The 16,508-nt window shown below is 32.5% G+C and overlaps 1 protein-coding gene across 1 annotated transcript; it reads left to right on the top strand.

Annotated features, from left to right (window-relative positions):
* The first annotated feature begins 3,525 nt into the window (after positions 1-3,525).
* Positions 3,526-4,383, top strand: LOC145672688 (uncharacterized). The gene has a single exon (XM_081741853.1). The coding sequence runs from the start codon at positions 3,526-3,528 to the stop codon at positions 4,381-4,383; it is 858 nt and encodes a 285-aa protein (XP_081597979.1).
* Positions 4,384-16,508: the final 12,125 nt, after the last annotated feature.

Raw genomic sequence — 16,508 nt, 5'->3', positions numbered from 1 at the left:
AGAATAAGGAACTTTGTTTCAGCCATAGGGACCCGGATTTGCGACCGCGATGAGACAAGTGCATGTACTCGAGTTTGAGCTTTATTTCGTGAAAATATGTTAAATGGTTCTTAAGATATAGACCAAAACACATTATTATACACGACAATTAGTACAATTCAATATGCACATAATGACATATAATATATTGTTAGACGGTTGCCAGCCAACTTTTTTACATGAAATAAGAAAATTAAAAGAAAATTGAATAGCTCCGTGGTAATTGGAAACAATTTTTGACAGAAGGTGTGCGTCATGTGATCTCATTGAAAAGGTAAGGGTTATAGTCGTTCATGTAGAATATATGTTTCTAACTTCATTATTTTATGCTTTTTCTGCTAATTTGTGCCTTTCGTACCTATCCTGATGTGTAGAATATGAAAACATTTTTTTTGTTCTAACATTGAAAATATATATACAGGGTGCATCAAAATAAACCGTTGCATAAGACAAGATAACACTTCGATTTCAGAAAATCTTAAAAGTTTGATATAATTAGGTAGTTTCTCTTTGTGTTACGTAAAAATACACATATGTGATCCTCGGGTGTCATATGCAAGCAACCTAGTGGTGTGTCAGTGTAGGGAAATGCAGTGAAATATGCGTGATTTTGAAAAAAAGAATAAAGTAGTAACAAACATGGTAGAGAATAAGGTCCTTTTTTTCAGCCGTAGGGACCTGGGTTTGCGACCGCTATGAGAGAAGTGCTGGTACTCGAGTTTGAGCTTTATTTCGTGAAAATACGTTAAATGGTTCTTAAGATATAGACCAAAACAGATTATAATACACGACAATTAGTAACAATTCAATATGCACATAATGACATATAATATATTGTTAGGCGGTTGCCAGCCAACATTTTTACGTGAAATAAGAAAATTAAAACAAAATTGAATAGCTCCGTGGTAATTGGAATCAATTTTTGACAGAAGGTGTGCGTCATGTGATCTCGTTGAAAATGTAAGGGTTAAAGTCGTTCATGTAGAATATATGTTTCTAACTTCATTATTTTATTTTTATTCTGCTAATTTTTGCTTTTCGTACATATCCTGATGTGTAGAATATGAAAACAACATATTTTGTTCTGACATCGAAAATATATATAGAGGGTGCATCAAAATATACCGCTGCAGAAGACAAAATAACACTTCGATTTCAGAAAAATATATAAGTTTGACAGAATTAGGTACTTTCTCTTTGTGTTACGTAAAAATACGTATATGTGACCCTCGGGTGTCATATGCAAGCAACCTAGTGGTCTGTCAGTGTAGGGAAATGCAGTGAAATATGCGTGATTTTGAAAAAAAAGAATAAAGTAGTAACAAACATGGTAGAGAATAAGGTCCTTTTTTCAGCCGTAGGGACCTGGATTTGCGACCGCTATGAGAGAAGTGCTGGTACTCGAGTTTGAGCTTTATTTCGTGAAAATATGTTAAATGGTTCTTAACGTATAGACCAAAACAGATCATAATACACGACAATTCTCAACAATTCGATATGTACATAATGACTTTTAATATATTGTTAGGCGGTTGCCAGCCAACATTTTTACGAAAAATAAGGAAATTATAGGAAGAATGTATAACTCAGTGGCAATTGGAAGCAATTTTTGACAGAAGGTGTGCGTCGTGTGATGTCATTGAGAAGGTAAGGGTTAAAGTCGTTCATGTAGAATATATGTTACTAACTTCATTATTTTATGCTTTTTCTGCTAATTTGTGCCTTTCGTACCTATCCTGATGTGTAGAATATGAAAAAAACATATTTTGTTCTGACATCGAAAATATATATACAGGGTGCTTCAAAATAAACCGTTGCACAAGACAAGATAACACTTCGATTTCAAAAAATATAAAACTTTCATATAATTAGGTAGTTTCTCTTTGTGTTACGTAAAAATACACATATGTGATCCTCGGGTGTCATATGAAAGCAAACTAGTGGTGTGTCAGTGTAGGGAAGTGCAGTGAAATATGTGTTATTTTGAAAAAAACAGTAAAGTAGAACCAAACATGGTAGAGAATAAGGAACTTTGTTTCAGCCATAGGGACCCGGGTTTGCGACCGCGATGAGACAAGTGCATGTACTCGAGTTTGAGCTTTATTTCGTGAAAATATGTTAAATGGTTCTTAAGATATAGACCAAAACAGATTATAATACACGACAATTCTCAACAATTTGATATGTAAATAATGACATATAATATATTGTTAGGCGGTTGCCAGCCAACATTTTTACGAAAAATAAAGAAATTATAGGAAAATTGAATAACTCAGTGGTAAATGGAGTCAATTTTTTACAGAAGGTGTGCGTCATGTCTTCACATTGAGAAGGTAAGGGTTAAAGTCGTTCATGTAGAATATATGTTACTAACTTCATTATTTTATGCTTTTTCTGCTAATTTGTGCCTTTCGTACCTATCCTGATGTGTAGAATATGAAATCAACATATTTTGTTCTGACATCGAAAATATATATACAGGGTGCATCAAAATAAACCGTTGCACAAGACAAGATAACACTTCGATTTCAAAAAATATAAAACTTTCATATAATTAGGTAGTTTCTCTTTGTGTTACTTAAAAATACACATATGTGATCCTCGGGTGTCATATGAAAGCAAACTAGTGGTGTGTCAGTGTAGGGGTGCATACTGGGGTGCAAGGTGGATGTGTTGAGTGAGTGCTCTCTGCAAATAATTTAATTTAAAAATTGTACTGATTTTTCAACTCATTTGAAGACAGCGACATGAATATGAATAGCCAGAGATTGTGATAATACCATCTGTAGGTGATAGAAGTGAATAATTATCCAGTTTAGGCGTTTAGTTACAAATGTAAACAAACAACTGAGCAGAGCTGTGTCTGTTATTGCAATTGTGAAATTATCTTCAACAAGTAAGTTGAATAGTTAGACTTATATGCTAGAAGTTTAATCTAGTACATTACTGAAGTTTATTTTCCTTTACTAAATACTATTTCTGTGATTCAATCTCAGTATTAGTACTTTATATAGCATACAACATATTACTTATGTGTTTTTGCTTCTCCGAATCCCTGTGTTATGGAAAATTAGTGTGCCAATTTCTAAAGCGATGACTAGCAGCAACCAATATTAAAACTTGCCGCCATTTTGGATCCCAATATAAGTATAATTAACATAGTGTGCTGTATAGTATAAATATACTGTTATATGTGGTTCAATTTGGTTGTCGAGAATTAGAGTACTAGTGCCAAATTCTTTGATAAGCAGGAACCATACTGAACGGATACTGAAGCAGGAACATAAGCAGGAACGTAAACTTTGACGCCATTTTGAATCCCGATTTAAATATATTTAATACAGTAGTGCGATCACAATGTCTTCTTGTACAATTTGTAATTCAAAAGTTAGTCGCTATGATGACGCACTACAGTGTTCAAAAAAGAATTGTAATAAATTATTTCATATAGTGTGTTACAAAATATCTGTGGAGAAATATACGGACATGAAGCAGACGGGTATTATAAAGGAATGGGTATGTAGAGATTGTAGTGGTTCTAATCCGAGGGAGGTAGTAATTACAAAAACTGTACCACCGAGCGCAACTGAGTCAATGCTAATTAACAAAAGTACATCCTCAAAATTGGATGACAAATCTTTGAATCCTTCTGATATAGGAATGAAGCTTGAGGAACTCTGTGCTCAAATAGCTCAATTAACAGCTAGTGTTCAATTTATGTCTAATCAACACGATGAATTGTTGAAGAAACTTGAACTAGAGATTAAGGGTAATATTCAACGGGATAAGGATATAGCCAAGCTAAAAGCAGAAAACATAGAATTGAAAAAGCAATTAAAATTACAGGATGTAGAAATAAATGATCTTAATCAGTATGGACGTAATAAAAATATTGAAATACATGGTATACAGGAGCATACTGGAGAAAATTTAAAGGAAGTTGTAATCGACATGGCTCAAAAATTAAGAATAAAATGTGGAGAGGAAGATATTGATGTTGTTCACCGATTATCAAACGGTAAAAATAAACCAAAAGCAATAATTGTACAATTTACAACGCGCACAGTGAGAGATATGTGGTTGACTAAAAGAAATACGGGTTTAGTTAGTAATAATTTAGTATCTGGAAGTAGTGATAGTAGAATATTTGTGAATGTAAATTTAACACCTAAAAATAAGCAATTATTTTGGAAAGCTAGAACAGCTGCAAGAAATACACAGCATAAATACTGTTGGGTAAATGGCAATGGACAAATTTTAATTAGGAAAAACGAAAATAGCCAGGTTATGATTATTAAAACTGAAGAAGATGTACCAGGATTTCCAAATTCTATTCCAGTGTAATCTTGAAATATGTAGGCTATAATTTAAGATGGCAGTAGTTAAAAGTACGTTTGATATATATTACCAGAATGTGAATGGGTTAAAAACTAAAATTAACGAATTTTACCTAAGCTCTACCATGTTTAATTTTGATTGTGTTGCCATTACTGAATCATGGCTAAGACATGAAATATTTAATAATGAGTTGTTTGACGATAAATATTTGGTCTACAGAAAAGATCGTAACCTAGAGCGTAGTAATATGAAAGATGGAGGTGGTGTTCTCTTAGCTGTTCACAATAATTATATCTCTGAAAGAATAACAAGATTTGAATTGCCAGATAATGAGGATTTGTGGGTTAAAATTCAGTTATCAGATTTAACATGTATATATATTTGTGTAGTTTATTTCCCGCCACATAGTTCAGAAGAATTATATTTAAATTTTTTTCGAAATATTGAAAGATTTAATGAACTAACATTATCTCAAAATGTTTTTATTATAGGAGATTTGAATTTGGCGCTTTTAACAGATTATTTGGATGGTAACTATTTTTTAAATTTGCCTAATTTGGAGAACAATGTCTTACATAAAGTAAATTTTTTAAATTTCTCACAAATCAATAAAGTAAGAAATCTAAACAATAGAATTTTAGATGTTGTATTTACTAATGTATTACACGTTGAAGTTCTTGAATCTGATGTTCATTTTGTTCAACCAGATCGTCATCACCCATGTTTGAATATTAGTATTCCGTTTTATAAAAACTGTAAGACACGAAATGAAATGGAAGACGTAGTCTACAACTTTTGTAAGTGTGATTTCTTGAAACTTTATCAGTTATTGAGATGTAAGAAATGGGATTCCTTATATGAGATTAAGGATATTGATAATTGTGTCGAGTTTTTCTATTCTGAATTATATGGAGTTTTAAATGAATGTACACCTAAAAATATCAAGAGGAAACGTACATATCCAACCTGGTTTACTCCTGAAATAATAAAAATGTTAAGGAAGAAAGAACGTTATAGAAAGAAATTTAAAAAATCAAGACTTTACTCAGATTACATGCAATTTGTTGCACTAAGGACACAAGTAAAAAATAGTATTGAAATAGCTTTTTGTGATTATAACAACGCAATAGAAGAGCAAATCGCAAAGGAACCTAGGAAATTTTGGAGCTATATTAATAAGAAAAAATCTTCAAACATAAATCAATTTGTACTTGAATATAACAAAGAAAAAATTGTTGACAATAAATTGAAATGCGAAGCTTTTGCTAAGCATTTTCAATCAGTATATAGTTCTGAAATACCTAATATTAAACTATCAGATATTTTTCTGAATGATGTTTCTTCGATTGTAGATACAATGTCACTGGATAGGATCACTGAAACAGAAGTAATCGAAGCTATTGACAAAATGAAAGGTAAAAGGTCAATTAGTAATGATAGTATACCATCTTACATTTTTAAAGGTTGTAAGGAATTTATTGTTAAGCCATTGACCTACATATTTAATCTGTCTATCACTCAGTGTTATTTTCCTGCAAAATTTAAAATATCAGCAATATGTCCAGTTCCAAAAATTAATCCTGTAAAATTAATACAAGACCATAGGCCGATAAGTTTGATTTCTTCTCCAGCTAAAATATTCGAATCAGTAATCTGTAAACACCTGTTTAATCACATCTCACGATATCTCTCTGATTCCCAATATGGTTTTAGACATAATAGATCAACAGTAACAAATTTGTTGAATATAAGTCAAGCAATTAGTGAAGCTCTTACCGTAAGGTCTCAAATTGATGTAGTGTATACAGATTTTAAGCGAGCCTTTGATTTGATTAATCACGAAATACTTCTTAAAAAGATTAAAGGATTTGGTATTTCAAATGAATTAATCCGACTATTTAAGTCATATTTAAGCAACAGAATCCAATATGTGACATATAATAATTGTAAATCTAAACAATATTCTGTATATTCTGGAGTACCACAAGGATCCAATTTAGGGCCTTTGCTATTTTTAATTATGATAAACGATTTACCTGAAGAGTTCCAATATTCTTCGTGTCTAATGTTTGCTGATGATACTAAATTATACAAACAAATTTCTACAAGAGATGATTGTGAAAAATTACAGAGAGATCTGGTGAGGTTGAGTGAATGGTGTCAAAGAAACAAATTTGAACTCAATATTTCAAAATGCAATGTTGTAACATTTTCAATCATAAAGAAACCTGTTATATTTAAATATATTATAGGGAATCAAGTACTGGAGAGGAAAGAAGTTGTCAGGGATCTGGGAGTATGGTTTGATGCAAATCTAAAGTTTACATATCATATGGATATCAAAACAAATGAGGCGTTTAAAATGCTTGGATTTATTAAACGATCGTGCTGTCATTTTAAAAACATAAAAACAATATTAACTTTATATAACTCTTTTGTAAGAACAAAATTAGAGTACGCTTCTATAAATTGGGAACCATACTACCAAAAACCAAAGCAACAAATAGAAAAGGTACAAAAGAAAATGTTAAAATATATTAGTTATAAAATAGATAATATACCAACTCGTTATGTATCTTACAATATACTTCTCAGGAGGTTTCAGCTTTTGTCACTGGAGGATAGAAGGTTTATTCAATGTGTATTGTACTTGAAAAAACTTATTGATAACCAAGAGGATAATATGTCTTTCTTAGGTAAATTACCATTCTATTGTCCTCGTCAAAACCTGAGATTCAGACAAATGTTTTATATGCCTGACAACAAAACAAATTTAGCAAAAAACTCTCCGTTGTATAGGATATGTGATAGAGGCAATAAAATACATTCTATGGGTCTGGACATATTTCAATTAAGATGCTCAATATTTAAACAAAAATGCCTCCAAATGTTACTTAATAAAGTGTAAAGATTGTTATTATATCTGGTACTTATTGACTGTACGTGAACAAAACAAGAGTAATGGTTAGTTGTTAGAATTACTGTACATGTAGCACATTCTGCACCATTATAAAATTAACAATTTGTGCTTTGTAATTGCCTTCGGGTGTTAAGTACAAAATAAATTATTATTATTATTATTATTATTAGGGAAGTGCAGTGAAATATGTGTTATTTTGAAAAAACAGTAAAGTAGAACCAAACATGGTAGAGAATAAGGAACTTTGTTTCAGCCATAGGGACCCGGGTTTGCGACCACGATGAGACAAGTGCATGTACTCGAGTTTGAGCTTTATTTCGTGAAAATATGTTAAATGGTTCTTAAGATATAGACCAAAACAGATTATAATACACGACAATTCTCAACAATTCGATATGTACATAATGACATATAATGTATTGTTAGGCGGTTGCCAGCCAACATTTTTACGAAAAATAAAGAAATTATAGGAAAAATGAATAACTCAGTGGTAAATGGAGTCAATTTTTTACAGAAGGTGTGCGTCATGTGTTCTCATTGAAAAGGTAAGGGTTATAGTCGTTCATGTAGAATATATGTTTCTAACTTCATTATTTTATGCTTTTTCTGCTAATTTGTGCCTTTCGTACCTATCCTGATGTGTAGAATATGAAAACATTTTTTGTTCTAACATTGAAAATATATATACAGGGTGCATCAAAATAAACCGTTGCAGAAGACAAGATAACACTTCGATTTCAGAAAATCTTAAAAGTTTGATATAATTAGGTAGTTTCTCTTTGTGTTACGTAAAAATACACATATGTGATCCTCGGGTGTCATATGCAAGCAACCTAGTGGTGTGTCAGTGTAGGGAAATGCAGTGAAATATGCGTGATTTTGAAAAAAAGAATAAAGTAGTAACAAACATAGTAGAGAATAAGGTCCTTTTTTTCAGCCGTAGGGACATGGGTTTGCGACCGCTATGAGAGAAGTGCTGGTACTCGAGTTTGAGCTTTATTTCTTGAAAATACGTTAAATGGTTCTTAAGATATAGACCAAAACAGATTATAATACACGACAATTAGTAACAATTCAATATGCACATAATGACATATAATATATTGTTAGGCGGTTGCCAGCCAACATTTTTACGTGAAATAAGAAAATTAAAACAAAATTGAATAGCTCCGTGGTAATTGGAATCAATTTTTGACAGAAGGTGTGCGTCATGTGATCTCGTTGAAAAGGTAAGGGTTAAAGTCGTTCATGTAGAATATATGTTTCTAACTTCATTATTTTATTTTTATTCTGCTAATTTGTGCTTTTCGTACATATCCTGATGTGTAGAATATGAAAACAACATATTTTGTTCTGACATCGAAAATATATATACAGGGTGCATCAAAATATACCGCTGCAGAAGACAAAATAACACTTCGATTTCAGAAAAATATATAAGTTTGATAGAATAAGCTAGTTTCTCTTTGTGTTACGTAAAAATACGCATATGTGATCCTCGGGTGTCATATGCAAGCAACCTAGTGGTGTGTCAGTGTAGGGAAATGCAGTGAAATATGCGTTATTTTGAAAAAAAGAGAAAAGTAGTAACAAACATGGTAGAGAATAAGGTACTTTTTTTCAGCCATAGGGTCCCGGGTTTGCGACCGCTATGAGAGAAGTGCATGTACTCGAGTTTGAGCTTTATTTCGTGAAAATATGTTAAATGGTTCTTAAGATATAGACCAAAACACATTATTATACACGACAATTAGTAACAATTCAATATGCACATAATGACATATAATATATTGTTAGACGGTTGCCAGCCAACATTTTTACATGAAATAAGAAAATTAAAAGAAAATTGAATAGCTCCGTGGTAATTGGAAACAATTTTTGACAGAAGGTGTGCGTCATGTGATCTCATTGAAAAGGTAAGGGTTATAGTCGTTCATGTAGAATATATGTTTCTAACTTCATTATTTTATGCTTTTTCTGCTAATTTGTGCCTTTCGTACCTATCCTGATGTGTAGAATATGAAAACATTTTTTTTTTGTTCTAACATTGAAAATATATATACAGGGTGCATCCAAATAAACCGTTGCACAAGACAAGATAACACATCGATTTCAGAAAAATATAAAACTTTCATATAATTAGGTAGTTTCTCTTTGTGTTACGTAAACATACACATATGTGATTTTCGAGTGTCATATGCAAGCAACCTAGTGGTGTGTCAGTGTAAGGAAGTGCAGTGAAATGTCTGTTATTTTGAAAAAAACAGTAAAGTAGAACCAAACATGGTAGAGAATAAGGAACTTTGTTTCAGCCATAGGGACCCGGGTTTGCGACCGCGATGAGACAAGTGCATGTACTCGAGTTTGAGCTTTATTTCGTGAAAATATGTTAAATGGTTCTTAAGATATAGACCAAAACAGATTATAATACACGACAATTCTCAACAATTCGATATGTACATAATGACATATAATGTATTGTTAGGCGGTTGCCAGCCAACATTTTTACGAAAAATAAAGAAATTATAGGAAAAATGAATAACTCAGTGGTAAATGGAGTCAATTTTTTACAGAAGGTGTGCGTCATGTGTTCTCATTGAGAAGGTAAGGGTTAAAGTCGTTCATGTAGAATATATGTTGCTAACTTCATTATTTTATGCTTTTTCTGCTAATTTGTGCCTTTCGTACCTATCCTGATGTGTAGAATATGAAATCAACATATTTTGTTCTGACATCGAAAATATATATACAGGGTGCATCCAAATAAACCGTTGCACAAGACAAGATAACACATCGATTTCAGAAAAATATAAAACTTTCATATAATTAGGTAGTTTCTCTTTGTGTTACGTAAACATACACATATGTGATTTTCGAGTGTCATATGCAAGCAACCTAGTGGTGTGTCAGTGTAAGGAAGTGCAGTGAAATGTGTGTTATTTTGAAAAAAACAGTAAAGTAGAACCAAACATGGTAGAGAATAAGGAACTTTGTTTCAGCCATAGGGACCCGGATTTGCGACCGCGATGAGACAAGTGCATGTACTCGAGTTTGAGCTTTATTTCGTGAAAATATGTTAAATGGTTCTTAAGATATAGACCAAAACACATTATTATACACGACAATTAGTACAATTCAATATGCACATAATGACATATAATATATTGTTAGACGGTTGCCAGCCAACATTTTTACATGAAATAAGAAAATTAAAAGAAAATTGAATAGCTCCGTGGTAATTGGAAACAATTTTTGACAGAAGGTGTGCGTCATGTGATCTCATTGAAAAGGTAAGGGTTATAGTCGTTCATGTAGAATATATGTTTCTAACTTCATTATTTTATGCTTTTTCTGCTAATTTGTGCCTTTCGTACCTATCCTGATGTGTAGAATATGAAAACATTTTTTTTGTTCTAACATTGAAAATATATATACAGGGTGCATCAAAATAAACCGTTGCATAAGACAAGATAACACTTCGATTTCAGAAAATCTTAAAAGTTTGATATAATTAGGTAGTTTCTCTTTGTGTTACGTAAAAATACACATATGTGATCCTCGGGTGTCATATGCAAGCAACCTAGTGGTGTGTCAGTGTAGGGAAATGCAGTGAAATATGCGTGATTTTGAAAAAAAGAATAAAGTAGTAACAAACATGGTAGAGAATAAGGTCCTTTTTTTCAGCCGTAGGGACCTGGGTTTGCGACCGCTATGAGAGAAGTGCAGGTACTCGAGTTTGAGCTTTATTTCGTGAAAATACGTTAAATGGTTCTTAAGATATAGACCAAAACAGATTATAATACACGACAATTAGTAACAATTCAATATGCACATAATGACATATAATATATTGTTAGGCGGTTGCCAGCCAACATTTTTACGTGAAATAAGAAAATTAAAACAAAATTGAATAGCTCCGTGGTAATTGGAATCAATTTTTGACAGAAGGTGTGCGTCATGTGATCTCGTTGAAAAGGTAAGGGTTAAAGTCGTTCATGTAGAATATATGTTTCTAATTTCATTATTTTATTTTTATTCTGCTAATTTTTGCTTTTCGTACATATCCTGATGTGTAGAATATGAAAACAACATATTTTGTTCTGACATCGAAAATATATATACAGGGTGCATCAAAATATACCGCTGCAGAAGACAAAATAACACTTCGATTTCAGAAAAATATATAAGTTTGACAGAATTAGGTACTTTCTCTTTGTGTTACGTAAAAATACGTATATGTGACCCTCGGGTGTCATATGCAAGCAACCTAGTGGTCTGTCAGTGTAGGGAAATGCAGTGAAATATGCGTGATTTTGAAAAAAAAGAATAAAGTAGTAACAAACATGGTAGAGAATAAGGTCCTTTTTTCAGCCGTAGGGACCTGGATTTGCGACCGCTATGAGAGAAGTGCTGGTACTCGAGTTTGAGCTTTATTTCGTGAAAATATGTTAAATGGTTCTTAAGGTATAGACCAAAACAGATCATAATACACGACAATTCTCAACAATTCGATATGTACATAATGACTTTTAATATATTGTTAGGCGGTTGCCAGCCAACATTTTTACGAAAAATAAGGAAATTATAGGAAGAATGTATAACTCAGTGGCAATTGGAAGCAATTTTTGACAGAAGGTGTGCGTCGTGTGATGTCATTGAGAAGGTAAGGGTTAAAGTCGTTCATGTAGAATATATGTTACTAACTTCATTATTTTATGCTTTTTCTGCTAATTTGTGCCTTTCGTACCTATCCTGATGTGTAGAATATGAAAAAAACATATTTTGTTCTGACATCGAAAATATATATACAGGGTGCTTCAAAATAAACCGTTGCACAAGACAAGATAACACTTCGATTTCAAAAAATATAAAACTTTCATATAATTAGGTAGTTTCTCTTTGTGTTACGTAAAAATACACATATGTGATCCTCGGGTGTCATATGAAAGCAAACTAGTGGTGTGTCAGTGTAGGGAAGTGCAGTGAAATATGTGTTATTTTGAAAAAAACAGTAAAGTAGAACCAAACATGGTAGAGAATAAGGAACTTTGTTTCAGCCATAGGGACCCGGGTTTGCGACCGCGATGAGACAAGTGCATGTACTCGAGTTTGAGCTTTATTTCGTGAAAATATGTTAAATGGTTCTTAAGATATAGACCAAAACAGATTATAATACACGACAATTCTCAACAATTTGATATGTAAATAATGACATATAATATATTGTTAGGCGGTTGCCAGCCAACATTTTTACGAAAAATAAAGAAATTATAGGAAAAATGAATAACTCAGTGGTAAATGGAGTCAATTTTTTACAGAAGGTGTGCGTCATGTGTTCTCATTGAGAAGGTAAGGGTTAAAGTCGTTCATGTAGAATATATGTTGCTAACTTCATTATTTTATGCTTTTTCTGCTAATTTGTGCCTTTCGTACCTATCCTGATGTGTAGAATATGAAATCAACATATTTTGTTCTGACATCGAAAATATATATACAGGGTGCATCAAAATAAACCGTTGCACAAGACAAGATAACACTTCGATTTCAAAAAATATAAAACTTTCATATAATTAGGTAGTTTCTCTTTGTGTTACTTAAAAATACACATATGTGATCCTCGGGTGTCATATGAAAGCAAACTAGTGGTGTGTCAGTGTAGGGAAGTGCAGTGAAATATGTGTTATTTTGAAAAAACAGTAAAGTAGAACCAAACATGGTAGAGAATAAGGAACTTTGTTTCAGCCATAGGGACCCGGGTTTGCGACCACGATGAGACAAGTGCATGTACTCGAGTTTGAGCTTTATTTCGTGAAAATATGTTAAATGGTTCTTAAGATATAGACCAAAACAGATTATAATACACGACAATTCTCAACAATTCGATATGTACATAATGACATATAATGTATTGTTAGGCGGTTGCCAGCCAACATTTTTACGAAAAATAAAGAAATTATAGGAAAAATGAATAACTCAGTGGTAAATGGAGTCAATTTTTTACAGAAGGTGTGCGTCATGTGTTCTCATTGAAAAGGTAAGAGTTATAGTCGTTCATGTAGAATATATGTTTCTAACTTCATTATTTTATGCTTTTTCTGCTAATTTGTGCCTTTCGTACCTATCCTGATGTGTAGAATATGAAAACATTTTTTGTTCTAACATTGAAAATATATATACAGGGTGCATCAAAATAAACCGTTGCAGAAGACAAGATAACACTTCGATTTCAGAAAATCTTAAAAGTTTGATATAATTAGGTAGTTTCTCTTTGTGTTACGTAAAAATACACATATGTGATCCTCGGGTGTCATATGCAAGCAACCTAGTGGTGTGTCAGTGTAGGGAAATGCAGTGAAATATGCGTGATTTTGAAAAAAAGAATAAAGTAGTAACAAACATGGTAGAGAATAAGGTCCTTTTTTTCAGCCGTAGGGACCTGGGTTTGCGACCGCTATGAGAGAAGTGCTGGTACTCGAGTTTGAGCTTTATTTCTTGAAAATACGTTAAATGGTTCTTAAGATATAGACCAAAACAGATTATAATACACGACAATTAGTAACAATTCAATATGCACATAATGACATATAATATATTGTTAGGCGGTTGCCAGCCAACATTTTTACGTGAAATAAGAAAATTAAAACAAAATTGAATAGCTCCGTGGTAATTGGAATCAATTTTTGACAGAAGGTGTGCGTCATGTGATCTCGTTGAAAAGGTAAGGGTTAAAGTCGTTCATGTAGAATATATGTTTCTAACTTCATTATTTTATTTTTATTCTGCTAATTTTTGCTTTTCGTACATATCCTGATGTGTAGAATATGAAAACAACATATTTTGTTCTGACATCGAAAATATATATAGAGGGTGCATCAAAATATACCGCTGCAGAAGACAAAATAACACTTCGATTTCAGAAAAATATATAAGTTTGACAGAATTAGGTACTTTCTCTTTGTGTTACGTAAAAATACGTATATGTGACCCTCGGGTGTCATATGCAAGCAACCTAGTGGTCTGTCAGTGTAGGGAAATGCAGTGAAATATGCGTGATTTTGAAAAAAAAGAATAAAGTAGTAACAAACATGGTAGAGAATAAGGTCCTTTTTTCAGCCGTAGGGACCTGGATTTGCGACCGCTATGAGAGAAGTGCTGGTACTCGAGTTTGAGCTTTATTTCGTGAAAATATGTTAAATGGTTCTTAACGTATAGACCAAAACAGATCATAATACACGACAATTCTCAACAATTCGATATGTACATAATGACTTTTAATATATTGTTAGGCGGTTGCCAGCCAACATTTTTACGAAAAATAAGGAAATTATAGGAAGAATGTATAACTCAGTGGCAATTGGAAGCAATTTTTGACAGAAGGTGTGCGTCGTGTGATGTCATTGAGAAGGTAAGGGTTAAAGTCGTTCATGTAGAATATATGTTACTAACTTCATTATTTTATGCTTTTTCTGCTAATTTGTGCCTTTCGTACCTATCCTGATGTGTAGAATATGAAAAAAACATATTTTGTTCTGACATCGAAAATATATATACAGGGTGCTTCAAAATAAACCGTTGCACAAGACAAGATAACACTTCGATTTCAAAAAATATAAAACTTTCATATAATTAGGTAGTTTCTCTTTGTGTTACTTAAAAATACACATATGTGATCCTCGGGTGTCATATGAAAGCAAACTAGTGGTGTGTCAGTGTAGGGAAGTGCAGTGAAATATGTGTTATTTTGAAAAAACAGTAAAGTAGAACCAAACATGGTAGAGAATAAGGAACTTTGTTTCAGCCATAGGGACCCGGGTTTGCGACCACGATGAGACAAGTGCATGTACTCGAGTTTGAGCTTTATTTCGTGAAAATATGTTAAATGGTTCTTAAGATATAGACCAAAACAGATTATAATACACGACAATTCTCAACAATTCGATATGTACATAATGACATATAATGTATTGTTAGGCGGTTGCCAGCCAACATTTTTACGAAAAATAAAGAAATTATAGGAAAAATGAATAACTCAGTGGTAAATGGAGTCAATTTTTTACAGAAGGTGTGCGTCATGTGATCTCATTGAAAAGGTAAGGGTTATAGTCGTTCATGTAGAATATATGTTTCTAACTTCATTATTTTATGCTTTTTCTGCTAATTTGTGCCTTTCGTACCTATCCTGATGTGTAGAATATGAAAACATTTTTTGTTCTAACATTGAAAATATATATACAGGGTGCATCAAAATAAACCGTTGCAGAAGACAAGATAACACTTCGATTTCAGAAAATCTTAAAAGTTTGATATAATTAGGTAGTTTCTCTTTGTGTTACGTAAAAATACACATATGTGATCCTCGGGTGTCATATGCAAGCAACCTAGTGGTGTGTCAGTGTAGGGAAATGCAGTGAAATATGCGTGATTTTGAAAAAAAGAATAAAGTAGTAACAAACATGGTAGAGAATAAGGTCCTTTTTTTCAGTCGTAGGGACATGGGTTTTCGACCGCTATGAGAGAAGTGCTGGTACTCGAGTTTGAGCTTTATTTCTTGAAAATACGTTAAATGGTTCTTAAGATATAGACCAAAACAGATTATAATACACGACAATTAGTAACAATTCAATATGCACATAATGACATATAATATATTGTTAGGCGGTTGCCAGCCAACATTTTTACGTGAAATAAGAAAATTAAAACAAAATTGAATAGCTCCGTGGTAATTGGAATCAATTTTTGACAGAAGGTGTGCGTCATGTGATCTCGTTGAAAAGGTAAGGGTTAAAGTCGTTCATGTAGAATATATGTTTCTAACTTCATTATTTTATTTTTATTCTGCTAATTTGTGCTTTTCGTACATATCCTGATGTGTAGAATATGAAAACAACATATTTTGTTCTGACATCGAAAATATATATACAGGGTGCATCAAAATATACCGCTGCAGAAGACAAAATAACACTTCGATTTCAGAAAAATATATAAGTTTGATAGAATAAGGTAGTTTCTCTTTGTGTTACGTAAAAATACGCATATGTGATCCTCGGGTGTCATATGCAAGCAACCTAGTGGTGTGTCAGTGTAGGGAAATGCAGTGAAATATGCGTTATTTTGAAAAAAAGAGAAAAGTAGTAACAAACATGGTAGAGAATAAGGTACTTTTTTTCAGCCATAGGGTCCCGGGTTTGCGACCGCTATGAGAGAAGTGCTG

The sequence above is a fragment of the Thermobia domestica genome, chromosome 16 (genome assembly GCF_964235325.1).
Source record: "Thermobia domestica chromosome 16, izTheDome1.hap1.1, whole genome shotgun sequence".
NCBI lineage: Eukaryota > Metazoa > Arthropoda > Insecta > Zygentoma > Lepismatidae > Thermobia > Thermobia domestica.
Note: the sequence above shows the minus strand (reverse complement) of the source record. Positions and strands in the feature narration are given on the sequence as shown.

Bases quoted from the DNA above. Each gene is read 5' to 3' on its own strand.
- LOC145672688 (XM_081741853.1), top strand. From the start codon at position 3,526: ATGAAGCAGACGGGTATTATAAAGGAATGGGTATGTAGAGATTGTAGT.